Source organism: Prionailurus viverrinus, chromosome E2 (assembly GCF_022837055.1).
Source record: "Prionailurus viverrinus isolate Anna chromosome E2, UM_Priviv_1.0, whole genome shotgun sequence".
Classification (NCBI taxonomy): domain Eukaryota; kingdom Metazoa; phylum Chordata; class Mammalia; order Carnivora; family Felidae; genus Prionailurus; species Prionailurus viverrinus.
This window is the reverse complement of record NC_062575.1, coordinates 53,510,210-53,537,816: the sequence shown is the minus strand read 5'-3', so window position 1 is coordinate 53,537,816 and position 27,607 is coordinate 53,510,210. Positions and strand designations below refer to the sequence as shown.

General features: G+C 61.1%; 3 protein-coding genes across 5 annotated transcripts in view; 1 reads left to right on the top strand and 2 right to left on the bottom strand.

The window, feature by feature from the left end:
- The window catches only part of GRIN2D (glutamate ionotropic receptor NMDA type subunit 2D), a 37,129-nt gene extending 31,179 nt beyond the window's left edge, over positions 1-5,950 (bottom strand). The window contains exons 1-2 of the mRNA XM_047837137.1: positions 5,620-5,950; positions 1,888-2,378 (exon numbers count right to left, since the gene is read on the bottom strand). Coding sequence (XP_047693093.1) covers positions 1,888-2,352 — 465 coding nt within the window. The 5' untranslated portion in view covers positions 2,353-2,378; positions 5,620-5,950. The remainder of the gene's footprint in view (positions 1-1,887; positions 2,379-5,619) is intronic.
- Positions 5,951-8,590: 2,640 nt separating this feature from the next.
- On the top strand, positions 8,591-15,819 carry KDELR1 (KDEL endoplasmic reticulum protein retention receptor 1). The gene is made up of 5 exons (XM_047837182.1): positions 8,591-8,895; positions 9,628-9,728; positions 10,020-10,178; positions 13,697-13,949; positions 15,045-15,819. Exons 1-5 carry the CDS (start codon positions 8,805-8,807, stop codon positions 15,077-15,079), a joined length of 639 nt encoding a protein of 212 aa, XP_047693138.1. The 5' UTR covers positions 8,591-8,804; the 3' UTR covers positions 15,080-15,819.
- Positions 15,820-15,968: 149 nt separating this feature from the next.
- SYNGR4 (synaptogyrin 4) lies at positions 15,969-27,591 on the bottom strand. 3 transcript variants are annotated; one of them, XM_047837181.1, is made up of 6 exons: positions 27,387-27,525; positions 26,331-26,530; positions 20,501-20,738; positions 19,130-19,269; positions 18,535-18,794; positions 15,969-15,986 (listed from the first exon to the last, which is right to left on the bottom strand). In XM_047837181.1, exons 2-5 carry the CDS (start codon positions 26,421-26,423, stop codon positions 18,561-18,563), a joined length of 705 nt encoding a protein of 234 aa, XP_047693137.1. In that variant the 5' UTR covers positions 26,424-26,530; positions 27,387-27,525; the 3' UTR covers positions 15,969-15,986; positions 18,535-18,560. The 3 variants fall into 3 exon arrangements, with proteins under 3 accessions (XP_047693137.1, XP_047693136.1, XP_047693135.1); XM_047837180.1 differs by lacking the exon at positions 15,969-15,986 and having other exon boundaries at positions 18,505-18,794; positions 27,500-27,591; XM_047837179.1 differs by lacking the exon at positions 15,969-15,986 and having other exon boundaries at positions 18,505-18,794.
- Positions 27,592-27,607: the final 16 nt, after the last annotated feature.

Here is a 27,607-nt window from a genome sequence, read left to right as displayed (position 1 = left end):
CACATCAAGTTCCTTCCAGCTTGGAGGGCTTGGCCCGTAGCTGGCTTCTCTCTCTCTCTCTCTCTCTCTCTCTCTCTCTCTCTCTCTCTCGGGCACACTTTCCCCCAGCTCCTTCACGCTGGATCTACCGCTCCTCATTTGTCAGCTCCAGCTCGGTTATCACCTCCTCAGGGAGGCCTCCCCTGATTGCCATCTACTGAATGGAGCCCCATCCTCAGTCATTACCTTTCCTCCAGGACAGATTTTGGCATCTGCTATTTGCTTTCTGTCTCCCCATTAGAATGCAAACTACATAAGACAGCAGGGGGCGTATCTTTTTTTTTTTTTTTTTTTCCCCTTTCATAACTGTCTTCCCCAGAAGCTAAAACCGCCCTGGCACAGAATCAGCCCTCAGTGACAAGAAGCGGACTTTCTTCCCAGGCGTGTGCCTGTGGTTATATGGGTAGGAGACTTGGGTGGTTGTCCTGAGGGGATGAGGCCTCCCAGCGTGCAACGAGAATCCCGAGAGGGCCTCATCCTTGGCAAGTGGAGATGTGCTGAGGGGATCACGGTCCCGGCATTCAGTGGAGGCATGATGGCCCTGCGAGGACCACGCCTTCTTCCATCCAGAGATACTGAAGGGACTACATTTCCCGGAAGGCAACGAGAGGGCGCTGAGCAGGGTCCCAGTTCCCGGGTGGCCGTAAACAGAGAGGCCCACTCTTATCAGGGGCAATGGAGGCAGGAGGAACCACATCCCCCGGTAGGCGACAAAGGTGGCAGCCACGTCGTAATAAGAAATCACCTCGAAGGGGATCTGCCTGCTGATCTCTGGGCAACTCCTGTCTCAGAGAAGAAAGTTGGACAGAGGCCCTTCCCACAATGCTCTGGTCAGGAGAGAGCTACGAATCCCAGGATGTAATTCTGACCTAGTCACAAGGCCACCGGCCCTCTCAGCAGGGACCTGCTGGGGACTTAGGCTCCGCCCACTCAGATGGCCCCATCCGCGGCAAATGCCACCTCTGTTCCGCTGGCTCCACCCCTGAACAGGCCCCGCCCCTTCTCAGGCTCCTCCTCTTAGCGGATCCCTTCTCCTTGTCAGTCCGCACACCAGACTTGGTCCAGTTCTGTCCTTTCCTACCAGAAGTCCGCTCCAGCTGGTCCCCCTGTGCCCTCGGGCTGCAGACCTCTTTGCGGGGCCGCAGCCGGCTCCAGCCGCCGCCCCCTCTCCCCTGCAGGGTCCTGGGTTTGATCTTTCATTTCGGCTGGGCCTGCCTCTCTGGTGGCCCTTCATCCTCGCAGGCCCACCCTCCGGATTCTCTCTTTCCACACTTTACAACTGGGGCATGCCCCTGCCCAACCCCCATTCCGCGACTGTCTCCATGCCCTCCAGGCCGAGCTCCTGCCCGTCCCTGACCTCAGTACCCTCTTTCCTGGCCCTCTCCCTGCCTTCCTGGCCCCCGCCTCCTCACTAGACCTCACCCCTTCCTGAACCCCATTCCTTTCCAACCGACTCTCCCCTTGCCCATCCCAGATCCCACCCCGCCCTCAGAGCTTACATCCCGGGCGGGTCCCTGTTTGTAACCAGTCCCTGGCCCTCGCTGGCCCGCCCCGCCCCGTCTCTTCCCCGGGTGCCACTCCCCCCCCCGACTCGCTTCTCCCGCAGACCCTCAACCCTCCCCATACTCTGACCGTCCACGCCACGCAGGGCCTCTCTCTGACCCTGCTCCTAGGTCAGTCCCCCGGCGGGGCCCGCGCCTTCTGTATAGACCACGCCCCTCCGTGTCAACCCCGCCCCTTACCTAGATCTGACTCCACCCGCCGGCCCCACTGCGGCCCAGATGCGGACCCTCAGGCTGGGCCCCGCCCCCTGCGGCCGGCCCCGCCCCCCCCGCGGGTCGCGCGCACCTTGGGCGTGAGCACGAGCGCGGCGCCGCCGTGCACGGCCACGATGGGCAGCGAGGTCTGCGCCGACAGGAAGTCGAGGATGGGCGCGACGGCGGGCGCGCGCGAGTCGTCCTCGAACACGACGCCGTGCACGCGCAGCCCCGACAGCAGGTCGCAGAGCTGCAGCACGAGGCTGCGCGGGTCCGAGCCGTTGAGCACCAGCGCCACCGGTCGCACGTCCAGGCCCGGGCTGCGCACGGCCGCCGCCACGGCCGGGCCCAGGCGCGCCGCCTCGGTCGCGTACGCGGGCCCCGAGAACACGAGCGCCACGTTGAGCGGCCGCGCCCCGCCGGGGCCCCCGCCGGGCCCGCCGGCCCCGCCCGGTCCCGGCGCCTCCTCCGGGAACGGGCTGGCGCAGGCCAGCGCCAGCAGCAGCAGCATCTTAGCGGGGCCCCGAGGGCCGCGGGGGCCACCGGCGCCGCGCATCGCCTGCGGGCCCCTCCGGGCGGCCTCTGACACGGGAGAGGGGGCGCGGAGAGAGACACACAGGAGGGGGAGACACAGAGATGGGGAGACCGAGACGGGGGGGGGGACAAGATGCAGAGAGACACGGAGAAGGGGAGATACAGGGAAGGGGAGACGCAGAGAGAGGGAGGAGAGGGAAAGGTCGGGGTAGTAGAGGCGGAGGGAGGCACGGGCACGGGGAGAGCCAGAGACGGAGAGAGCGAGGCACAGGGACGGCCACAGAGCCAGGGAAAGTAGAGGTGGGTAACGGGGACAGAGCAGGTGCAGAGGGAGGGACAAGAGACGAGGCAAGAATGGGGTGGACAATGATGCAGGACGGATGGGCAACAAACCCACAGCGATGGGGTCAGAATGGGAGCAGAGAGAGAGACCCAGGGAGATAGGGAGTGAGAGGAAAACAGCCAGAGAGATGGTTGGAGGGAGGCATGGACGGGAACAAGGAGGGAGAGGGAAAGGAGAAACAGAGACGGCGGGGGGGGGGGGGGGTAGAGAGGCGCAGAGTGACAGAGACGGGGAGAGGAAGGTGGCAGAGATAAGCCAGAGCCACAGAAGTAGGGGGGGGGGAGTGACAGGGAGGCCGGGAGAGACGGCAGAGATAAGCAAGGAAGGCGGGAGAGATAGGAGAGGCGAGAAAGTTGGACCGAGGGCGGAAAACGAAAGAAGCCGGGAGAGCCGGAGACAGACCCCACGGCCACCAAGAGACCCGGACACACGAGAGAGAAACAGGCAGCACAGGGATTGAGGGAGGAGGCAGGCAGAGCAGACAGAAAACATAGGAAGACAGAAATAGCGAGCCAAGGGAAAGGTCAAGACCCCCACCAGGGAGGTGCCCGGCACAGACATGAAAGGAAGGCCAGGAAGGCGGGTGGCAGGAGGGATCAAAAATGAAAGGAAGAAAAAGTGAGGGGAGAAAAAAAAAAAAAAAGAAAGGGAAAAGGGGTCAGGTGTGTGGGGGGAGAGAAAGAAGAGACAAAAAGAAATGAGTGGGGCATCCCAAGGGGAGAAAACGCCCCCGGGGCCTTACCCCCCACCTCGACCACAACCCCCAACCTGTTTTTGCCCCGTTACTCCTGTCCTATCTCCCTCCCCCCCCCAACCCCGCACTGTTCTCAATGAGAGCTAGAGAGAGAGTCCCAGTCCAGGCTGCCTTGTGGGGTTGGGGGGCACAGCTGTGGAGAGCTGGGGGGGGGGTGGCGGGGGTCCCTGGCTCCCAGCCCAGAGCAATTTAGTAAATTAGAGGAAATACAGCATCTCTTCCTGTGTCCCCTGTTGAATGCTAGCTGCCTGGGGTGGTCGGGCTGGGAGCCCAGACTCCTGGCTCCTGGGTCTGAAGGAGGAGGGCACTGGGGGCCTGGGCTCCTGGTTCCCGGAGAGAGATTAGAGTCTGCACTAGGGGCTTCCTGAAGGGGTGAGGGGGTCCAGACAGGGAAGAGTTCTCTCTTGGCTGTCAATCAGGCTCCTATCCGGTTGCCATGGTAGCGCAGGCCTCCTCTACCCCACAGATAGCCAGGGTGGGGGAGAGGCCCACACCCCTTCCCCTGCCTGGAGGCCTTGCTCTGCCCCCCTCCACCTGCCTTCCCAGCGATCCTGGGCCACTGTCACCCCAGGGATGGGGGTGGGGACTCCAAGTATGCCTGGCCCCCCCAAATCCTGGCTCCCCCCGGCCCCTCCTCTCCTCTGCCCTTCCCCAAGCAGCTGGCTCAATCAGCGCTCAGAATAGCCCCCCCCACCCCAAAATAACCCACAGCTGTGGCCTGGCCCCCGCGGGGTTAACACTCGCTCTTTCCTCTTTTCCCCGTGGCTTCTCATCCCTCCGACTCTCCTCTGCCTCAGACCCTCCCCTGCTTGGCCTGGGTCCTAGGGGACCTCAGGGTCCTGCTCCCTGCGGAGGTCCAGGAGGACGGCTCCAGCCCCACCCTTCAGGAAGCTGGATGCCCAGTCCGCCCTCGGGGAGGGCAGGCGCCCACACCTCCAGGGTCTGAGACGTGGCACCCCCAGCAGCTGGGGGGCCTCTGGAGGCCCTGTCCAGGACCTGTGCCTGCAGGGATCACATTGCCCGGGCCCCCAAGGTCCACCTCCTGGGGCTCAGTCCCCAGGTCCATTCCCATGGGGCCAAAGAGCCAGACCCCTCCCCCCGCCTTGCCCTGTCAGAGACTCAGGAGACTGAGCCCCCAGCCCCCTCTTCCCTCAGACACAGAAGCTCTAACTTCTCCCGTAGAGACTCAAGACTCTTGGCTCTGGAGCCCAGGTGCTCAGTTCTGCCCTCTGCCAGGACCCAGGAGTCCTGGCCCCCTCCTGCCCCCCAGACTGGGTGCCCAGCCTCCTCTATGTCCAGAAACCAGGAGTCCAGGCCCCTGGCCCTCTCCTCCCTTAAGGACCCGTTTTTTGTCTCAAGCCCCGTCAGTCCCAACATCCTGGGAGCTCCCCCCACCCAACCCCAGCCAGCTCCAGCCTCCTGTCACCCCACTCAGGTCCTCAGGCTGTCCCCCAGCTGAGGAAGAGGAGGGTGCCAGAGATTCCTGGGGTGTCCCTGTCTCCATCACTCCCCCCCCCCCAAATCCATCACAGGAGAGAGGAGAGGCCACTTCGATCAACAGCCCGCCCCCCCCACCTCGCGTCGTGCTGCAGACGGCATCCCGTTCCCCCCCCCCCCCCCACCTCCAACACCGTTCCTTCCCCACCCTAATCCTGGTGCCCAGAACAGGCTGGAAGGGTATTCCAGAACCTTGAGGAAGGGGTGGCAGCCTGGGGCTCGGGGGGCTCGGGGCCTGGATGCCCTCAAGGTCCTTGGCGGGGGTATTAATAGCAGACTCATAGCTCTGAGAAGGGAGGGGAAGAGCGAGAGGAGAGAGGGAGAGGGACGGCCGGCGAGGAGGGGGGGAGACCAATGCGGGCAGGGGGATACAGAGGGAAGAGGGATGGAGAGATGGGAGGCAGAGGGATTCAGGGCGTCAGGTATGCGGGGCTGGGGAGAGGGTGCAAAGTGTCCGAGAAATGGGGGATTAGGAGGTCTGAGGTGTAGGCACCCAGGAGAAAGGGGCTCAGAGAGGGGGCGGAGGAGAGATCCCAGGAGACAAGGGAGCTGGGGAGGGAGGGGCAAAGACCTCTGCTCACCGTTCAGTCCCCCTCCTTCCCTGAGGCCCCTGGCCAACTTTCCCGGTCCTAGCTCTGGGGGTCCGCGTTCCCACCCCCACCCCCCCACCCCTGCATCCCCTACCCGGGCCTTACCTTTTCATGACCCTGTTCTGTGGGGGGTATTGCGGGGGGCAGGACCGGAACCCAGAGTCCAGCGACCCGAAGATTCCCCGGAGGGCTCAGGGAGCCGCTGGGGGCCCAGGCCCTGGGGCGGCGGCGGCGGCGGCGGCGGCGGCGGCGGCGGTGGCGGTGGTGGGGACCTCCTGCCTGTCCCTGGCTCTGGCTGGCTCTCTCTCCTCGTCTTCGGGCCCGTCCTGCCCTGTCTGTCCCCCAAGGTTGCGGCCACCCCAACTAGGCGAGGGCGCCGCTACACATGTTGCGCTGGAAGTTGGGCCCCGGACATTGCGGAGGCTGTCGGGGTGTCCTCTCGCCGCCCCGACCCCGTGGGGATCCCCCCTCCGCCCACCTGGGGTGCCCCCCCCCCCGCCGCTTCAGCCCCGGCTCCTCCCCCCTTCCATGTGTCCGGTCCCGCCTCTCCCTGGCTCATTCGCACCCCCACCCTTTGTGCCCTCAGCGCCCCCCCCCCCCAGCGTCTGTGTCTGTCAGTCTGTCTGTCTGGGTCACCTCTGAAGCCGGTGGCTGGTGTGTGTGTGTGTGTGTGTGTGTGTGTGTGGCGGGAGGCTGCCTGTCTAGGGAGCCGCTTGTCCCTTCCTCGCTTGGCCACCTCCAGACCCCCCCCAGCACCCCCACACTCAAACCCAGGCAGAAACACACACATACACACACGCACACACGCACGACCTCACTTCCCTGGGATTCCCCCCTCAACACCCCCGGAGCTTGAGGAGGGAGACACACACACACACACACACACACACACACACGCGCGCGCGCGCGCGCGCGCGCGCGCACGCGGGGGTCCACTGGGGGCCGGGCTGCCACTGCCGTCCGGGGCTGTTCGGACAGACAGGAGGACACAGGCAGCTGGGGACGCCAGACGCCCGGCCGGACGCAGGCAGGAGGCTCAGAATCCAGGTACACACCATCCATCCGGGGTTGGGGGGGGGGCTGGGGGGAGGCAACTGGGGGGCCCGCGACACCCAGGCAGGAGGCTCAGAGTCGGTACAGACAGACAGACCCCTCCCTCCCTCCCTCCCTCCCTCCCTCGGCCGCCGCAGCCCTTACAGACACACCCCCCCTTCGCCAGCCCGGCCCCAGACACCCTGACACACAGATCCTCACCGGGCAGATGGCAGGCGCAGGAGAGACCCCTGGGGGCCGGGCGGACCCACCCAGGCCGACACCCCCCAGCTGGGCACCGGTGGCCGAGGGCGGCTGCGGGCGGAGGGTGGCGGCAGCAGCCGCCTCTTGGAGGAGCTGGAGCGGGAGGGACTCACACGCTCGCTCGCTCTGTTCTCACACACACACACTCACTCGGGATGCGATTAACATTCAGTCCCCGTCTGCCCCTGCCGGGAGACCCACAGCCCCCCCTCTTGGCCTCCCTGGGGACCCCTCCTCTTGCCAGGGCGGGGGGCGGGGAGGGGACCTCCCCCCCCCCGCCCCCCCCCCCCCGTCGCCCCCAGCTCCAGGGCCTCTGCCTTCCTCCTGGGACGAGAGGATGAGGGGTCGCAAATAAAAAGGGAGGAAGTGTGTGTTGGGGGCAGGGGGAGGGTGGGCAGGGACCCAGAACCCAGCGTTGACACAGCCGCTTGGGACCCGGACTCCAGGGCCTGGGGGCTGCCGCCTTCTGCCCCTTCCCCACTCTGAGCCTTGAGAAAGCCCTTCCCAGGTCCCTGTAGGACCCATCTTTTGGCTTCTATTGCCCCAGAAGGCCAGGCTTGCAAACTGGGTCTCCCTCAGGAAGCTAGGAGGCCAGGCTCCCAGCCCCCTCCTCTCTCAGATCCAGAAATTCAAGTCCCCGGACCCCTCTTCCCTCAGACCCTAAAGTCCAGCCCCCCCTGCCCCACCCCCCCGTCTCTCCTCCCTCAGGTCCAGGCCTCTGGGGCCCTCCTCCAGGCCCAGTCCCTATTAGGCACTCAGACAACCCGACCCCCCCAGCTCAGACCATCCTCCGGGGCCCCCCGAGTCCAGGACTCATGGATGTCACCCTCAGGCACCCAATCCATCCAGGCCTCTGAGGAAACCAATACCCCTCCTTTTATTGAGGCACCCTTGCCTCTGTCACCCGGGGGGTACTCAAACATCCAGGACGAAAGCATTGTCTGCTTTCCTCCTAGACACGGCCTGGCCCCTGGGAGGGTCCGCCAGGCCAGCTGCCCAGCTCCTGTCCCTCACGCTAGAGAGGCTGGGGCCAGCGTGCCCTAAAGCGCTGGGGCGGGGGGGGGGGGGAAAGGGAGTGTAGTGCAGGACACCTGGGCCCCTGCGGGCAGACCCCGGAGGGTTTGTGTGCGTGTAGACGCCAGTGAGGGGGCAAGGCTGTGGGCTCCAAGCCGGGGTGAGGGCTCACATCCCTGAAAAAGAAGAGTCTGGGGCCTGAACGTGTGGGTCCCAGAGGGAGGAAGGGACTGTGCATCTCGGTTCCCGGCCAGGGTGCTTGAGATACAAGTCTGTGGAGGTGGGACCCTAAGTCTCAAGGAAGCAGGGACCGAAATCTTGGGTCCGAGGGAGGAAGGCGGCCGAGGTTCCAGAGCCCTGGGTCCTGGGGGATAGAGGTGCTGGGGTCCAGACTCCTGGGTCTGAGGGAGGGGCTGGGGCTTTGCTCTCTTGTCTTTTAGGTGGGTTGGAGCCGGAGGCCCCTGAAAAGGCCAGCGTCCGGGTCCTTGTCTAGGATGTTTAGAGCTCCCAGACGGCCCTGCCGAATCGCTGACAATGGCAGGGGCTGGGAGGCCCGGCTGCCACCCTTGGAGAGGCACAGACAGCCTGGAGGAGCCGGTGCCGGATTCGGGGGCTTCAGACCCCAGGGACCCCGCAAATTCCTAGCAGGCAGCCTTGGGGGGTGCCTTTAACGCCCATTCCGCCAGCCGGCAGGTACGGGGTAGGGGGCGCCCGAGAGCCGGAACTCCGCCTTCGGGGGCGGAGCCTCCCTCCGGACTCCTCCCCCTCCCGCCCTCCTCCCTCTTCCCAGCTCCTGCTCGGCCTCCAGCTCCGGCCGCGGCTCCCCCTCCCAGAGCCCCCTCCCCGGAGCGGAGCCCACCGGAGGGCCTCTCTTCCGTCCCCCCCCTGGCCCAGCCACCCGGCCAGAACAACAGCGCCGGGGGGCAGACCCCCCGCCAGCCTGCCTCCCTCCTGCCCAGCCCTGCCAGACCCCCCAAAGCATGAATCTCTTCCGATTCCTGGGAGACCTCTCCCACCTCCTAGCCATCGTTTTGCTACTGCTCAAAATCTGGAAGTCTCGCTCTTGTGCCGGTGAGACGCCCACCGGGGCGGGAGAAGGGGGGAGAGTGCGGGGGACATCCCAGGACTTGGGGAAGGGCTTTGGAGGCGCTGGGGGGCCGGGTCTCTCTCTCTCTCCCCCGCCCTCACCCCACCCCCCCCCCCCGCTGCCCACAACGGCTTGCTGGGGATCCCCCTTCCAGGTCCGGGGTCACCGGGGGGTCAGATCCCTTCCCCAGACTAGGGGTGCATATGGTGTGGTGGGGGTGGCTCCAGGCACCCCAGTCAGCCTCCCCTGGCCCTTCTCCGCTGGCCCCGGGGGGGGGGGGGTTCGGGGCTGGGAACGGGGAGCCGTGGCAGGCAGGGAGGTGGCTGGGAGTTGGTGACGTGGACCGTGGCGTCCAGGAAGGGAGCGGGGAGAGCGGCGGCCGGTTCCCGGGGGGCTGAGGTCAAGTGGGGGCGCTTCCGAGCCCCGACCTGGGGTCCGGACTGTGGGAGGACCCTGAGAGGGCTGGGAGTGGCCATGAGGCCTAGCCTGGGACAGAGCCTCGGGCTGGAGTAGCTCCGGGGCCGGGCTGCCCCCTGGCTGTGGGCCGTGGGAAAGGGCCCTGCTCCGTCGGGGAGGGCTGGGGAGGCCTCCAGGGACGGCTGCCCTCCAGAGCCGGCTCTAGGCTTGTCCCAGGCCCGCCGGGCCTCGGTTTATTCCCCCTCGCAGCCCGCCTCTAGCCCACCCCCCCACCCCCCCACTCTCTCTCTGGATCGCAGGGATTTCAGGGAAGAGCCAGGTCCTGTTTGCAGTGGTGTTCACGGCCCGCTACCTGGACCTCTTCACCAACTACATCTCCCTGTACAACACATGCATGAAGGTAAAGGCTCTCCCCCCCCCCCCCCCACCTGCTGGCCCCTCCTGAGCAGGGAGTCTGGTCCGGGTCCTAGGGAGGAGGGAGTGTAGATCCCAGACTTCTCTGTCCAGGGGAGGAAGGTTCCAGACTCCTGCCTGGGTCTGAGGGAGAAGGGGGCCGGAAGTGAGGACTCGTGGGCCTGAGGGAGGAAGGGGCTGGGGTTCCAAACTCCTAGGTTGGGGTCTGTTGGAGACTCAGGCCCCTTGCTTGGAGCTGAAGCGCCCTCGTCTTCACCCTCCCCGCCCCCCTTGACAGGTGGTCTACATTGCCTGTTCCTTCACCACAGTCTGGATGATTTACAGCAAGTTCAAAGCCACGTACGACGGCAACCACGACACATTCAGGGTGGAGTTCCTCGTTGTTCCCACGGCCATCCTGGCGTTCCTGGTCAACCATGACTTTACGCCTCTGGAGGTAGGCTACCTGGCAGGGTCCCAGGAGTGTGGGGTGGCCGGACAGCTGTTGACAGTGGACCCTCTCGGAGGGTGGCTCAGACTTCCTTATTTTAGGACATACAGGTTCAGCACGCGGGTTCAGGAGTCAGATGATATTAAGGCAGAAATAACAGTAGCACTTGGTGCCGTTCGTGCGCGTGAACTCATTGCTTGGTACAGCGGACCCATTTTATGGATGAGGAAAATGACGCTTAGGGGGTCTAAGCGACTCGTCGGCTGAATGGACAGCTCAGGAATCGGGAACAGGGGCTCTGGAGCCAGGCTACTTGGGTTTGAATCCCAGATCTGCTACTTTCTATTAGCGGGACCACGGGCATGTGACTTGACTTCTCCGTGCCTCAGTTTCCCTATCTGTAAAGTCGAGGTCAGGTCGCTGTGAGGATTTTACGGATTACGTAGCATGGTCTCGTGGTGAAACGCGTAGACTCCGGAAGCAGAGAGTGGGGATGCAAAGCCGGCTTCTACCGCGTGGCAGCTGTGGGACTTTGGGCAAGTCTGTAATGTTTCTGTGCCTCAGTCTCCTTGTCTGGAAAACGGGATGGTCAATTCCTACTTCATAGGGTTCTTTTGAAAAAACTTTTTTAATGTTTATTTATTTTTGAGAGAGAGAGAGACAGAGAGAGAGAGAGAGCGAGCAGGGGAGGGGCAGGGAGAGAGGGAGACCCAGAATCCGAAGCAGGCTCCGGGCTCCGAGCCGTCAGCACAGAGCCCGACGCGGGGCTCGAACCCACAGACCGTGAGATCGTGACCTGAGCCGAAGTCGGACGCTCAACCGACTGAGCCACCCAGGCGCCCTCAAGACATCTTTCTAAAAGCACTGTGCAGGCCAGACAAATATGACGGAGCATGACTTGGGCCCACAGGTCCCAGGAATGTCCGAGGGAGGCTGCACTGTGCCGTGGCGGGAACCCTGGGATTGGCTGTAGGCCGCGGTCTTTGCGAACGTCCCATCCTTACCACGTTTCTGGAGCACTTACCCATGTTATAGATGAGGAGACTGAGGCCGGGGGAAGGCACTGGGGCTTGCTCTAGGTGGAGGAGGCCGGACCAGAACCCAGGACCCCTGACTCCCACGTTTGCAGTAACCTCATTCAGAGGGGGGGAGGTCACTTGTGCAAGGTATTGGCGCCCACTGGGTGCCTGGCTCTGTGCTGGCTATTCTGAATCCCTCGTCGTCCTGTCTGACCCCTCGGCCACCCAGGGTGCAGACCTCCTCATCCCCATTTCTTGGAGCGCTAAGGTGAGTCTCAGAGGGGAGAGCTCGTAGGATTGGATCCCGGGCCCACCTGCTTTCAAAGTCCCTGCTGTTAGTTGGTGCGTGCTAATAAGAAACTTATTTTTGAATCCTCGAAGGAAACTATTCTTTAAGAAATCGGACGTCACGTTCTCGCGGTTCGTGGGCTCGAGCCCCGCGTCGGGCTCTGTGCTGACAGCTCGGAGCCTGGAGCCCGCTTCGGATTCCGGGTCTCCCTCTCTCTCTTTCTCTACCCCTCCCCCGCTCATGTTCCGTCTCTCTCTCTCTCAAAAGTAAACATTAAAAAAGAAAATCAGACATCACGAATAGATCAAATAAACACGAGGAAAACGTGACCTTCCGTCTCCTCTCACCTTATAATTCTCTTCCCCAAGGGTGACCCCAGGGATGACAGCTGGGTGTGTATCAGTTTAATGGGTGCGTTTTTTTGCGAGCCTCAGTCAACCTGAGTTGCTAAGAGCCGTGCTCGAGGACTCTGAGTGATTACTGGAGCCCTAGCACCAGTGTAGGAATCCATTTCCACCTACATTGGAGCTGTGCATCCTTGGGCCTCAGTCTTCTTATCTGTATAGTGGGGATAATAATAGGATTTACTTCACAGGATTGAGACATAAGCCAGTTAATACCCATAAGGCGGTAGGGCAGTGCCTGGGATGTGGGAGGTACTAGGTAAGCGTGAGTTGTTATGAATACATCCTGAGGTCCCCACTTTTCTGTCCCCGACCAAAACGACTGAGGGGGAGCCACACCTGCCATCTGGCCTGGTCCTCTCAGAGGAGGTTTCGGTGGGTGTAGGGACCAAAAGTTCCCCCAGGTGGGACTTTCAGATTGCCGAGGACTGAAAAGGGGCTGGCAGATGTCTGTTGCCTCTCTGTCCCCCTCCGACGCTGCCCTGTCCCGCTCACCAGTGATGCTGGTGACCGCTTCCTAAACGGGGGCCCGTGACGGACAAGCGAACGGGAAGCTTGTTCTCATTCACACATTCAGTCGTTCACCGAGTATGTGGCTGGCACTGTGGCCGCGGGGTGAGCTAGACGGAGGATCCTGGGCCTCACGGAGGCCGCTTTGTTCTGGTGAGAGCTGCCAGGGAGGAGCAGAGGGGGTGATGTGACGGTCCTGGGGGTAGGACCGGTCAGGGGAGGCCCCTCTCAGAGGTGATTGACGAGTGAGGCTGGAAGGAGGTAGGGGAGGCAGATTGCGACAATCCGCAGGGAAGAGCTGAGGGAACAGCAAGTGCAAAGGCCCTGGGGCAGGATGGAGCTTGGGGGACCAGAGCGAAGGCCTGGGTGGCCGCACCCTGGAGAGCGAGGGAGGAAGTAGGAGATGAAGCTGAATTGGGTCCTGAGGGCCAAAGTTAGGAATTTGGATCTTATTCTGGCTGTGATAAGCAGCGGTGACTGGAGGATTTTAAGCCAGGGAGTGACAGGATGCGATTTATGTCTCTGAAGGTTGCACGTTGAATGTCGTCCCAACAAGGGCACGGAAGTCATCCCCGTTTTATTTTATGTATGTATTTGGTTTTTTCTTTGTTTAAAAAGAAGTTTTCTTATTTTTATTAAAAAAATTTTTAGATTGATTTGAGAGAGAGAGAGAGAGAGAGAGAGAGAGAGAGAGTGAGCGTGCACGGGGGAGGGGCAGAGAGAGAGGGAGACACAGAATGTGAAGCAGGCTCCAGGCTCCGAGCTGTCAGCACAGAGCCCCACGTGGTGGGGCTCACTCGTGAACCAAGAGATCGTGACCTGAGCCGAAGTCAGATGCCTCACCGACTGCGCCCCCCAGGCGCCCCAATTCCCATTTTAGAAATAAGGAAGGAGAGGCTCGGGAGAATCTGGGTCTCCTGCCCAAGGTCTCCCAGAACGCAAGTCTCAGACACAAGATTCCGACCTGGTCTGCCTTTTGAAGGGGCAGGTGCTCGTGAGCCCTGCCTCCGGGCCCTGGGTTCGAATTCCGACCGTGCCGCTTACTGGCCCCGTGGTGTGGGGCAGATCTCTGGGCCTCGGTTCCTTCGCCTGGAGAATGGGGATGCCAGTGACAGCATCTCACGGGGTGGTCGTGAGGATTAGAAGGGAGAAGAGATGCGCCACGGGCAGGGCAGCGTCTGGCACACGGTGACTGCCCAGAGAGCGGTCCCGTGTCGCCGCGCCCGCGCCGCCAGATTCCAGCCTCCGCCTTCTCTCCCGCCCCGTCCCCTCCCGCCTCATCTCCCCTCCCCCCCGCCGCAGATCCTCTGGACCTTCTCCATCTACCTGGAGTCGGTGGCCATCCTGCCGCAGCTGTTCATGGTGAGCAAGACGGGGGAGGCGGAGACCATCACCAGCCACTACCTGTTCGCCCTGGGGGTCTACCGCACCCTCTATCTCTTCAACTGGATCTGGCGCTACCACTTTGAGGGCTTCTTCGACCTCATCGCCATCGTGGCGGGCCTGGTCCAGACGGTCCTCTACTGCGATTTCTTCTACCTCTACATCACCAAAGGTAGCCGGCTGCAGGGGACCCCGCTCCTGCCCCCGCCCCGGGGCCCAGGCTCCGTCTCCGCGGCCCCGTCTCCCTCAAGGGTGGGAAGGTTCCCGTCTCCCGGGGTCTTGGGTCCCCGGCTCCCAGCCCTGCTGGGAATTCAGACCTCCAGCCACCCTCCCCCGCCGTGCGGCGGTCGCCTCGGCTCCTGCGTCCCGAGGAGAGACCAGCAAGGCATCAGGGGGCTGCCTTCTGGCAGAACAGCTTCCTCCCTTGACCTCACGAAGGGCGGGCATCCCTCTCCCCGGCCCCTGGGCATTTTGGGGAGGAAGAGACAGGACAAAGAGGGCAGCACTGGCCGCCGACTTTTCCTCTCTCGGAACCTGTCCTGAGGGTCCAGATCCCAGAAGGAAAAAAAAAAAAAAAAAATCAGAGTTCCTATCTCCCCAACCCCAGCAGCGCTCCGAGAAGGGAGGGTCCGCTCCCTGTTGCTTGATCTCCGTCCTCACCCTTAGGGACTCAGGCCCACAAAGATTCATTCATTCATTCAACCAACCCACCACCCACCCACCCGACCAACCAACAACTGTGTTGGGCCCTTCCTGGGGCCCCGGCCACCGCCAGTCTCTGGGGGTGCAGCGGAAGGAGAAAAGGTGGCCCTTCCCCTTCCCTGGGTTCCGACTGGGGGTGATGGTGCGCGAACAAGGAGAGAGAGATGGTCGCAAACAGGGAGAAATGCCGAGAGAGAAGGAAACCAGGGATATGTGTCAGTGAAGAACGGGGGGATGCTTTACACGGGGAGGTGGTCAGAGGAGACGACGGTGACAGCAGGGACCTGAGAAATGAGGAGTCGGTCAGTGCGAAGGAAAGCGGGGAGGTGGTGGAGGGCGGAGGTGTGGAGGCAGCTGGCCCCCGGGTTAAGGCTGGGAGGGTGGGGGGGGGCACCTGGCCAGCCCTGCCAGACTCTTGGACCCCATCCTTCCGCGATCTGAGGCCTCGACCCGAGAGTCCTTCGAGGACCCTCGAGGACCCCCCGCCAGCCCAGCGTCCCATCCGCAGGGCCCCTTGGTAATGCTCCCCCCTCGCCCCCCCCGCCCCTGCTCTGTCTCCTCGCAGTCCTGAAGGGGAAGAAGCTGAGTTTGCCGGCGTAGCCCTGGTCCTGGCCATCCCTCTCCTCGGCAGCCTGCGAGAGGCAGAGGAAGGCAGCGAGAAGACAAGAGCCTTCCCGTCCAGGGGTGACTTTTTAAAGAACCAACCTCTCCGCACTCCCCAGCCTCCCTCCTGCCAGGTTTCAGGGGGGCGGTGGAGGACCCGAGTCTTGGGGAACTCAGGACCCGGGCTGTTTGTAGTTTTTTGCCTTTTAGAGAAGAAAACAAACAAAAAAAAAATCTTTCCACGATTTAGTTTTTGATTCAGATGACTCCTTTTCTCTTCTACTCTCTGGTCCCCTGATTTTTATAAACTGTTTCCGAGTGTCCTGTGGGGCAGGGCAGGGTCCGAGATCTTTTCCCTCCCGCAAGCCCCCCGGCTCCCTTCCAGATCCTACCCTGCCAGCCCCGCCAGTTGCCAAACACTAAATCTACAGACACCCACCCTTCTGACCTCCCCCCGCTGGCCATGAACACGGCACCCCCCAGAAGTTCTGGAATGGGGAGAGGGGGGAGGGGAGGGACGGTCTCCCTGATTTTTCAATACAGTTCTTTTTCCCAGAGTTTGGGTTTTTTGGTGTTGTCCTCACTTTTTTGACAATTGAGGGGGGCGAGGGGCTGGGCGTGGCAAGGGGGCTGGCCCGAGGGTCAGTGTGGCTCGGCCGCCATGTTTTTGTACAGAATTGACGGTTGATTCTTTGTTCTCTTGAAATAAACCGAGGAAAATGATGCCTCTTTCGCTACTCCTTGCCATCTCTCTGGTGTTTGTGGGGTCCCTCCCAGCCCCCGTCTCTGCTTCTGCTTTATGCCGTTGACAGTCTAGAGGTGACCGAGGCCTGGGAGGGGCAGAAAGGTGAGACACCGGGTTCCCGGAGACTCTGAGCCGTGTCCTCACTCCTCCATGGCTGTGCTGGGGAAGAGGTTTCGGGGAAAAAAAAAAAAAAAAAAGTCTTGAAGATTCTCTTTACCTTGGCACAGAACCTCCTTGGCGCCTTTCCCAAATCTCAGGGTTACAGAGGGCCTTCGAGAGCGTGTGTTTTGGAGGTCACCAATAGGCAGCCCCTGTCCTACCCCTATTAGGCATTTTGTTGAGCCGCTCTATCTTTCTAGAAAGAAAAAGAAAGAGAAAGAAAGAAAGAAAGAAAAAAGAAAAAGAAGAAAGAAAAAGAAAGGAAGAAAAGAAAAGAGAAAGAAAGGGAGACAGAGAGAGGCTGGCTCTGTTGCCAGCCTTTCAAAATCCGATTTTCACATCGAAATCTGGATTTCTGGCTCCTCTTGAAAAAAAATCTGTCACTCTGACAATGCTGGGTCCTCGCTTCCGGGTGGCAACAGATGGCTGGAGCTGAATGGATGGGCATCCCTGGGACTTGGCTGAGGGGTCGCCACCATTTATTATCCAGCCCCACGCTGTCGGGCTTTTTTTTTTTTTTTTTTGTCGGTTGGTTTGGTTTGCTCGTGTGGAGTTAAAAGAAAAGGAAAAGATTTTCGACGTCTCCCTGCAGATCGGTTCACCCCTGGCCCGTGTCCTTCACGCGCGTTCCCTGCCCGGACCCCAGGAGCCTTCGGGGTTTTGCCTCCTGATTCAGTCAGACCCCCTCGAGGCCTGCCGAGACCTTCCTGAGGCGTGTTGGGTTCTGCAGGCTGGCTCTGGAAGCTTCAGGGGGCGGGGAGGTGGCGTTTCCCAAGCGTCAGCACCGGGCAGCGCGCGTTCCACGGTTGGGTCCCTGGGACACTCGGGGCAGCCCTGAAGGGGGCGGGGCACTTCGTGGGGGAGGAAACCAAGGCTTCCGGGGCAGGTGGCGAAGGTGGGGTTTGTAGCGGGGCTCCCCGACGCCAGAGCCTGTGTGTTTGGCCACCGCTGTGCGGTTTTTCAACCGTTGTTGCTTCTTGTAGACCGGCGGGACCGGTCCCTCTGTTGAGAGGAATTGTGCCCAGAAGCCTGATATGGAAACTGCTTGGGTTGACTCAGGGCTGGCGGGTGGCACATCTCCGCATGTGGTCTGAAAACCATCAATCTAAATCTGGTCCGAGTCTTTAGTTTTCCAGCCAAGACCGTTCGGCCCGGAGCAATTAAGTGCCACATCCCAGCTTGTCCAGCGGGCGACGGAGTGGGGACTGGCGCTCAGAAGCCCCGTTCGAACATCAGAACACTGCCCACTCCGCTGCCCTGCTGCCTTTTCCCCAGATGCCCACAGGGACCACGTCCTACTTATTTTTGTAGCTTCAGGACTGAGCATGGGGCCTGCCACAGAGAAACCTCAAAAAAAAAAAAGGGACCATAGAACCCACGTGTGATCCCCCCCACGACTGGTGTCCCTTTGTCCGGTTTGTAAATGAATGCTCTGCAGGCCACAGTGGCCCTTGTGTGGGTGTGTTTTGTTTCGCCTGCATAACATTAACTTTTTTTTTTTTTTTTTTTTTTTTTGCTATTCGCTGGGAACTAACTCCACACAAAAAGAAATGGATTTCTGATTGTTCTAGAAAAACCAGAAGGTTCTGGAGCTTTGCTGTCTGATACGGTAGCCATGCGCTCTGTGCAACCATTAGGACTTGAGATCTGGTGGGTCCAGACCAAGACGTGCCCTCCGCCGATCTCGGCAACTTCGTACGGAAGAATGTAAGAGGCCTCGTGTTTATACCAGTGACGTGTTGAAATGAAATAAGTGATATTTTGCATATACTGGCTTAAATAAGATACATGAAAATTAAGTTCACCGCTTTCAGCCGGCTTTTCTGAATTTTAAACTAGACAGTTTAAAATTCTGCCCCGGCTTGCATTACATTTTAATTGGACACCCCAGGCCCGCGGTGCCGAATGGTGGGTGCTGAGTGGAGGCTGCGGCTCCAAGGCACGGCCCCTGTCCCCATCAGTCCCTTACTGGGGGCTTCGCCCACAGGGGCCACCTGCTCGGCCTGCGACCAAATTCCAGTCGCCTCCTGTGTTCTAGAATAAAATCCCTTCCTCTTCCCCAAGACGGTCTTGCAAATGTTTGCAGACAAGGATCGCCCTCGGTCCCACTCACGGACTCACCGTCCCCCGTGCCTTGGTTTTGAGTTGGGACCCTTGTCACTGGGGTGAATGGAAGGGTCGATCCCAGTGTTGGCCCTGGTTTTTCTTAGTGGTCTCTCCATGGGCAGAAGCGTTTCCCGTCTCTGAATGTGAGCTTGCTCGACCATGCATCGGGGCGCCTCGTGCCTCCTTCCTATGGCCATCGTGAGCACTGAAGGGCCCCGAAGGAGTGTCCCCTTCCTGTCACCACCTCTGTAATCTGCTGCCGTCACGGTGGTTCCCAGATGGAGAGTCTGGGAGGTAGTATGGAAACGTGGCCTGCCGCAGAGACCCCTGAGGCGACCTGGGAGGATCTCTCCCCGCCCCTGGCCACTCAAAAGACCAGAGAGGAACAGACATGAGAAGGACGGAGGGCTGTTTTCAGAAACCCTTCTGGAGGGAGGGTTACCTCTTTACTGATGCGGATGGGGATGTTCAGTTGTCGGGCATCATGGCGAGGCGGGGGGCCTTCGGTGTGGCCACGTAGGGGGAGAGGGCAGAGCTGGCGTAATTCAGGCTGTTGGGGCCAGCGGGGGGTGTGTTAACAGGGCTGGCAGCAGAGGGCGGGGAGAGGGTGGTTAGCGCCACACCACCCTCATCCAGGGAGCGCTTGTAAGGGACTGGAGCGTCGTTCCGGAGGTCCCGGAGGGCCAGGTAGGCCTGGAAGGCCTGTGGGCAGAGAAGGGCACACCGGAGGCTGGCTCGGGTCGGGCAGGGAAGCGGGGGGACCGGGGCCGGGGACTGGCCTCGGGAGGGAGACGCGGGGCACGGCTGCGCCCACCGCTCACTTGGACAAGGGCACCCAGCGCGACGCCCGACGCCGGGCTGCACCCGCTCGGGGTGGGGGGCGCCTTCTTTCCAGTTTGCCCAGTCACAGAAGGGGCTAGCAGAGGCCCCGGGAGGCGCCCTGTGCCACCCCCAGGGGAGCTGAGGCGGGGGGGGGGGGGGGGGGGGGTGTTCCAGCTCCCCGGCCCCGCCCTGAGGAGGGCCCCCCCCCAACTCACCCAGACGAGGACGGAGAAGAAAGTGAAGGTGATGGCGGCCTTGGCGCTGCTGCTTCCCAGGAGGAGCCCTTCGGGCGGTGAGTGCTGCCACTGGTTGGCCAGGAAGCAGAAACCCACGAACCAGATGCCTGTCCACAGGACTGGGGGGGGGGGCGGGGCCGCAAGAGAGAAGAGGGGTGGAGGGGCGGCGGGGGGCTGGCCCAGGAAGGGCGGCCGGGTGCAGGAAGCGTGGGGCGCCGCCGGGCAGTCCGCTCCGGGAGCCACCGCGGGCCACACATGGCAGGTTGCGTGTCAATCACTTAAAACAGGATTTAAACATGCCGCCCCTCTGTTGCACCGGCCACACCTCGAGTGCTCAGTGGCCGCGTGTGGCCGGTGACTCCCATAGCCGGGAATGCAGGTGCGAACATTCCCAGCCTCACAGAAAGTTCTCTCGGATGGCCCTGGACTCAGTGACCTTTGGGGGTCCTCCCAGCCCTGAGATGCTGGAACCCAGCCTGGTGCGGAGGAGGAGGAGGAGGAGGAGGAGGAGGAAGGGAGGAGGGAGAGGGAGGGGGAAGGAGGGGGAAGGAGACAGTTGAGATCAGACTGGGGGTGGAAAGCCCAGGGCCTGAGGTAAAGGAACTCACTATTGAGCGCCTACTGTGTGCCAGTCTCTATCTAGGGCACTCGGCAGTGGTTAGGATGTGAGACTTCGCTCCGAAGCCTGGAATTGCCACTTAGCAGCCGTGTGCCCAATTACATAATCTCCTCGAGCCTCAGTTTCCTCCTCTGCCCAATGGGGACATGACTTCCCACCTCAGGTGGTTCTGAGGGACAAATGAGACGAGGCACGTGGAGCCCTTGGCTCTGTGCCTGACACGTGGGAAGTGCCCAGAAAAGGTCAACGTTACTAGAGGCCTCCTTCCTCTCCTGCAGCCTCAGAAAAGCGCTGCCTTGTGGGGGTTTTCATCCCAGCTTCTGCTGAAGCCCGGAGAGGGGAAGAGAGCCGCTCGAGCCCACGGGGCGACCAGGCGCCCGAGTGGAGATTTCAGACTCCAGTTCGCCTGGCTCCGGGCTGGAACCCCACCTCCCGCCACCGGGTGGCTTTTCAAGAAATGTTCTGTGAAGAGGGGAGGTGAATGCGAGGAAAAAGCAGGGCAGAAGGGAGGCTGCTAGAATTAGCCTGGGGGTCAGAAGAGGTGACCCTCACACTGAGTCTAAAGGATGAGTAATAATTCCCTGGAGGGGGGAACCAGCGGGCGCAGAAGAGCTTCTGGAAGGGAGGGGCGAGGCTCCAGGTCACGTGTGGGGGACGGTGGCGAAGGGAGGCGTCCTGGGGGGCCGAGGGGGCGGCTCTGGGCGGGCGGGCGGGCGGGCGCAGGGGCTCACCAGCCAGGATGAAGTCCAGGAGCTGGAAGGCCGTCTTGAAGCGGCTGCTGCCGATGCGGCTCTCGTGGGTGTCCAGGGCGAGGAAGGCCAGGCAGGTGAGGAAGGCCAGGAGGCCGGCCCCCACGGCGAAGCCGCAGGCCGTGCTGTTGCTGTTCAGCACGCAGTGGAGCCTCGAAGACTCCGTGTTGTTCTGGTGGCCGTCGGTCAGCAGGGAGGAGAAGACGACGAGGGAGAACACCTACGGGGACGGGGTGGGGGTGGGTTCCCAGCCGCCTGAGCGGAGCTCAGAGTCCACCCGATCTGCGCCTCCTCCCAGGTGTCCGTCCGGACCCTGGGCCCCGCTCCTTCTCCCCCTGTCGCGTCCGCGGGGGCCCCCCCGAGCCCGTCCCTCCTGCTGCTCGTCTTGTCCACCCTGGCGTGGGCCTCGTCCTCTCCCCCTGGGCCCTCCCGCGCGGCCTCCTCCTTGGCCTCCCTGCCTCCAGTCTCGGCCCCCGAGCCCACCCTCCACCCCAAGGCCCCAGAGAGGTCCTTCCACGCCCTCCTGCGTGGTCTGTATCGTCCTCGCTCTTCCGGTCTCACCTCTCCCCACTCGGCCCTGCCTTGCCCACGCTCCCCTCCCGCCACCCCAGACAGGTCCCTGTTACCAGACCCAGGCGCCGATACAAAATGCCCAGTGTGGTGCCGGGGACACCACGTGAGGAACTCCGTCAGCATTTGCCATCACGATCGTTCTCTCTGCCTCCACCCCTCCCCTCTGCCTGCTTGCTCTTCCCCTTCCCTCCCCGCTCGCTTAGTTCCTATTAATTTTTTTAAATTAAGAAAGTTTTTTTTTTAATCTTTATTTATTTTTGACAGAGAGAGCATGAGTGGGGGAGGGAGGGGCAGAGAGAGAGGGAGACACAGAATCCCAAGCAGGCTCCAGGCTCCGAGCCGTCAGCGCAGAGCCCGACGCGGGGCTCGAACTCCCGAACTGCGAGATCGTGACCTGAGCGGAAGCCGGTCGCTCAACCGACTGAGCCACCCAGGCTCCCCATGAAGTCAGATGTTTAACCGACTGAGCCACCCAGGCACCCCTCCTATTTTTATTTTTAAAAATAAATTTGTGAGGGGCGCCTGGGTGGCGCAGTCGGTTAAGCGTCCGACTTCAGCCAGGTCGCGATCTCGCGGTCCGTGAGTTCGAGCCCCGCGTCGGGCTCTGGGCTGATGGCTCAGAGCCTGGAGCCTGTTTCTGATTCTTGTCTCCCTCTCTCTCTGCCCCTCCCCTGTTCATGCTCTGTCTCTCTCTGTCCCAAAAATAAATAAACGTTGAAAAAAAAATTAAAAAAAAAATAAATTTGTGAAATAGTCCAAACACACGAAAAAGTACAGAGCAAAACGTGACAAACCCTCAGTACCTAACAAACATTACCATTTTTCTCCTACCCCCCCCGCCCCCCCCCCCCGCCACACCGTTTTTTTATTTGCTTCAGGAGTTTTTTAAAAGGAAAACAGAACCTCACAGATACAGCAGCCCCCTGCCTGTGCGTGCTGCGGACAGCAGGCTGTACATAATACGACAGTGTTTATTTATTAAATGCCACTGAAGTTCCCCACCAGCGAGCCAGTGAGCGGGCGAGCGTGGGAGCCAGAGTCAGCCTTACAGTCACGCTAGGATGTGGGTACCACCAACACCCCCATTGCTTTTGATCATGGAACCCGGGCCCAGAGAGGCCGAGGAGTTGCCCAAAGCCAATCAGCTGGTAAGTGGCAGTGGCCATGGACGTTGCCTGGCTCCTGAACCTGCTCTAAGGCCCTGCGATACCGCCTCACGCTGAACCAGACGCCTCTGGGGCAAGGTTCCGATCAGTACAACTGGGTGGAAATTTGCCCGATGGCGATTGGCCCCAGACAGATATGGAAGGAATGGGTGTGTGTATGGGGCAGGGGGGAGTTGTTCCGGGGAGGCTTTCTGGATGACGTGGCAGGTCTGCGGAGTGTTGCGGGGTGAGGAAGGCTGAGGAATGAGGATGTTGTCTGGAGGGCAATAGGGAGCCACAGCAGAGCTGCGAGCAGGGGAGGATAGGGGCAGATCTGGGGCCTGTGTGCAGACAGACTGGGGAGGGTGAGACTGGAGGTCAGGAGGCTAGGGAGGAGGCTGCGGCCTGGGGTCTGGGAGAGAGTCAAGGTTTGAGCACCTACGTCGTGGGGTTGGATTTAGGAAGAAATAAAGGCAGGTGTGGATTGCGTGTTACAGAATGAGGAGTTTTTCAGGCAGACGGGGGAGGAAGGGCATTTCAGGGGGGGCAGGCTGTGTGTGCAAAAGCCAGATGCTGCAGAATAGGGCTCTTTCAGGGGCTGGAGAGAAACCTCATCGGAGGGATCCAGTATGAGAAGAGCCTGGAAAAGTGGGCAGGAGCCAGACCCTCAGAGGCTTTGAACACCAGACAGAGGGGCCTGGACTTGGGAGCCATGGAGAGTGAAATTTCTTACTTGGATTTAACTTCATGCAGGGATGTGTTCTGAGCAGAGGGTGGCCAGGGTTAGACGTGGCCCTGGAGTCTGAGAAAATCTCCGGGGTCACGATGGATTGGAGGGAGTGAGACCGAGCGGCCGAAAGACCAGAGAAGAGATTGGTGGGAAGAGGCCTGGGCAGAAATGCTGGGGCCTGAGCTGAGGTCAGAGCTCTGGGGAATCCAGTGACAGTCAGGATGTAAATTTGGACTTGGTGACTGACTGGACGTGGTGGTGTTGGGGACGGAGCAGGGGTGGGGGGAGGAGGCGAGGGGAAGGAATCCACTAGAATTTGGACTCCTCCCGGATAGAAGGGTGTGAGAGCCTTCTCTCTATGCCCAGCGCCAGCTTGGACCTCAGCCAATGCGTGCTGGAAGTCACTTGGGACACTTCTTTTCTCCTCCATTGGAGTCTCTATCCTCGGTTGAGCGTCCGACTTGGTCTCAGGTCATCATCTCACGGTTCGTGAGTTTGAGTCCCGCGTCGGGCTCTGTGCTGTCGGCGTGGAACCCGCTGCGGACCCTCTGTCCCCCCTTCTCTCTGCACCTCTCCCCGTGCTCTCCCTCTCTCTCTCTCTCTCTCTCTCTCTCTCAAAAATAAATAAGCATTAAAAAATATCACGATCACAGTAACAGCCAGTGCTGCTTTCGCTCGGCCCTATAGCACTACCCAAGGCTGTCCACATCTGTTCTCTGTTTCGGGGCCAGGAGTCCACAGAAGGGGGGCATCTCGCCCTGCTGCTTGGGGACAGAGCCAGGTCCAGGACTGGAAGGACCATCGATCACTTGAGCCTCTGTCCATTTTACCTGCGCTCCCTCCCTCGCGCCAGCCCCACGTGGTAGACGTTACTGATTCATTTCTGTTTCAGAGGTGATAAATCGAAGCCATTACGGTGGGGTGGAAAGAGCCAGACGCGTCTGACTTTGCCAGCTGTGTGGCCTTGGGCAAATCACGCACCCCTTGGAGCCTCAGTTTCCCAGTCTGTCTCAGTGCTGTGAAGAGGCGGTGGGGGCCTAGGCCTGAGGGTAGTTCTCATGACCAGAGAGGCGAAGTGTCCTCTCAAGGTCAGTCAGCGAAGGAGGGGGGACTGGGATCCGACCCTCCTGACTTCCGGGCCCGTGGGCTGTCTGCCCAGTGACCCTGGGAACCTTGGGCTGTGGCGCACGCCCAGGGCACTGGAGACTCAGGGAGGGGGGCCCAGCTGGGCAGAAGGGACCCCGGCCCCCTGAAGCCAGAGTCCAACCTCCTTCCACAACCTCTTTGGCCCGTCCCCAGGGAAGGAGCAAAGATTCATCAGTTAAGGCACCAGCTGGCAGGCGGCAGTGAGGACAAGGGCACCAGCTGCCCACAGACTCCCTACTGGGGAGCCAGGCCAGGGGGGAAGGAGGAGAGGGCGGGCGGGAGGGAGGCGGCGGCGGGCAAAGTCCGTGACCAAAACGTCTGGCGCGGTTGGCGGCCCTTCCCTCCCCCTTCCCCACACCAGTCCGCGCCAGCTGGGTCTCCTTCTCCCTTGCCACCCACTTTTCCTTCCGGAGCTGTGGAGGCGCGGGAACCCTTTTGACTCGCCCGCCAGCTGGGTGACATCCTTGGGCAACCCCCCCCCCCCGCCCCACCCCTCACCATGAGCCTCAGTTTTCCCTTGGGTCAAACAAGGGTAGTAACCCCAGCGTCCCAGTAGTAACTCCTCGTGGTGACAAGAGCTCACGCGAGTGAGGGACTCGGACGGGGAATTCGTAATTCCCCTGGGGAAGAATGGCAATGCCCACAAGTCCCTGTCGCCCTGGGTCCCCCAGAGCCATCTCCTCGCTCACAGCAATGGCCGGTCAAAAACGATGTCTATTTAACGAGTGATTATTGGGGCGCCTGGGTGTCTCCGTTGGTTGAGCTGAGTCGGTGTCGGCTCAAGGCATGACGTCACGGGTTCGTGGGTTTGAGCCCCACATCCGGCTCTGTGTGGCGCCTGCTTTTGGGATTCTCTCTTTCTCCCTCTCTCTCTGCCCCTCCCCCGCTTGCTCTCTCTCTCTCTCAAAATACATAAATAAACTTAAAAAAAAAAAAAAAAAAAAGAGGAGTGATTATTTACTTTCCAGGCCCATGCTTATCACCTTGTCCTTTTCAGGACAATCTTTCCTAGGAGCAGGGTAGGAGGGGTCTTTTCTTACACTCAAGGGTACGGAGATTCAGGGAGGTCAAGTCACTTTCTCAAGGTCACACCGACCTAGGGGGACTGGGTCAGTTATCCGACAAAAACGGGGGCACTTTTGAAAATGAAAGCTGGAGCTGTTGCTGATTCAACCAGGACCGGCCCAGGCGAAGCCGGGAGTGCGTCACCCTCTGTGGACAGCGTGGATTCTAAGTCCTTCCCCGCCCACAGGTTCCAGAAGGGGCAGGGAGGAGATGCTCGGATTCGATCCAGGGCACCCCACCCACTCCCATGACCCCAATCAAGTCTCATCACCTCCTTGGGCCTCAGTTTCCAGCTCCGTCAAAGGAGAGCAGAGGAGGCCCAGAGAGGCCCAGTGATTGGCTCAAGGTCCCACAGCCAAGTCTGGGCTGAATGAAGATTTGAGTGCAGGTGCCTTGACTCTGGGAACGTGGTAAGGATCAAACAAACGCCTGTAAAGCCCTTGCTTGGTACACAGCCTGGCACACAGTGACCACCCCAGTGCCTGGTATCTTAGGTCTATGTGATGTGCTCTCTTCCCACCACCGTGCACCTCTTTCTTCCTAGGGGACCCAGACCCGCTCGTCTCCCGGTCCGTTGCCCGAGGAGTACAAAACAAATGGGTTCTGGCCTGTCACAGACCCCCACTTTGAATCCCGGCCCTGCCTCTCACTGTGTGCCCTTGGCCAACACTGTCCAATGGAACTTTCCGCCATGACGGAAATGCTCTAAGATCTGCATCATCCACTCCGAGAGCCACGTGTGGCTGGTGGCCATCTGAAAAGTGGCCGCTGTGACTGAGGAACGGAATCTTTTCTTCTAATGAGTTTAAATTGCGAGGGCCACACGTGGCTTGTGGCTACGCCATTGGACAGTGCAGCCTTGGAACCGTGACTTAAGTTCCTCTGATGCTGTTTTCTTAGCTCACCCATGGGGCTCATAGCACGACTTGGACTTGGACGAGTTGTTTCCTCCTGTGAGAGTTAGTAAGTGGTCCCGGTAGCACAGGGGCTATAGCGAGGTGCTCAGTAAAAGGTGACTTTGGTTATTAGCTGCCTTTTGCTTTGTTGTCCCCATCTGACTGCTTCCGTCCCCCCACCCTTTCCACCCTGTGTCTGCGGGGCGAGAACTATTTCCTGTCGCCCGTGGGGCAGTCGGGCCACAGGAGGGCCTCACCCCTGCAAAGATCCGGGCGATCGTCTTTGGCCTCTTCAGAAACTGCACGGCTTCGCTGTCAGCCAGGTCCTGGAGGCTTTCAGGGATGTGCATGGTGGGTGCTCTGCTCCTGGGGCCCCGGGAGGCGGGAGCAGGGATGCTGGGTGCTGCTTGCTGGGCGCCGCCGTCCAGAGGCTCCAGGCCCGCCCTGGGCTCGGCTCCTGCAGGACGAGACGGATGGTGGGAGGTTAGAGGCGCAGGCGTGGAGTGAAGGAGCTGCCAGAAGTCCCAGGAATAGGGGCACGGGGTAAAGGGTGCTGGGGTGGGGGTGGGGGTGGGGTCCCAAGACTGGGTTCATGTGGGGTGATGGGTCTACCAGGGTTCTGAGGATTTGGGGCATGGGGCGAAGGGGCTGGTAGGGGTCCCAGAAGTTAGGGGTGCAGGGTGAGAGGGTGGCTGAGGGGCCCGTGAATTGGGTGCAGGGTGGGGGAGCTCCTGAGAAATCCGGAGATGGGGGTACAGTGTGAAGGGGTTGCTGGGGGTCCCAGGGGTCAGGAATGCAATCCTAGGAGGCTGTAGGGTGAGGACGGCTGCCTGGGGCCCCCGAGGTGGAGTTTCACGGCGAGGGGATCCCAGCGCAGGGAGGAGGCGTGGGGAGAGGGCTGGGATACCCGGGTCACCTCCGTGACCCAGAAGCCAAAGGGCTCATTCTAAGGACTGTGTTCTCTAAGGAGACGCGAGTAGGACTTTCCAGGGACCAGGGGGTGCCAGGCTGTAGATCGGTGCCCCCGGGGGGAGGTCTGAACCACAGGAATCCCTGCCACGTTTTGGGGTGACAGCGCCCATAATGGAGGACCCAGGCATCTCAGGGTGGATTTCAGGCTGTCCTCGTGGCTTGGGGTTATTTTCGTAGGATGAGGGCCTCCCCTCCGAATTCAACTCCATTTTCCCGAAAGTGCTTTTTCCTCAAGCTGGGGGGAGGGGGGGGTCTGGACCTCACAGGTGTGGGGAACATGGGCTCCGAACAGAGCTGTCCCGTCAGAATTAGGAGGCCACGCGCCCCAGGCACCAGGCTACCTTTTTAGAACTGGAGTCTTCCCTTTAAGGATCTGGAATGGGGGTGGTGGGGCTTGGGGGTGATGCTGCCTGACAAAGGGCCACCCCTACTCCGGAGGCCCGGTCTGCGTCACCTGGAGGCGGGCGCTTCCTTCCGCCCACCCTTCGCTCCCGGTCTGCGGCGCCACCTCCGCCTTCTTTTGGTTCCGCTTTTTCCCGCCTTTTCGCTCCTCCACAGCTGA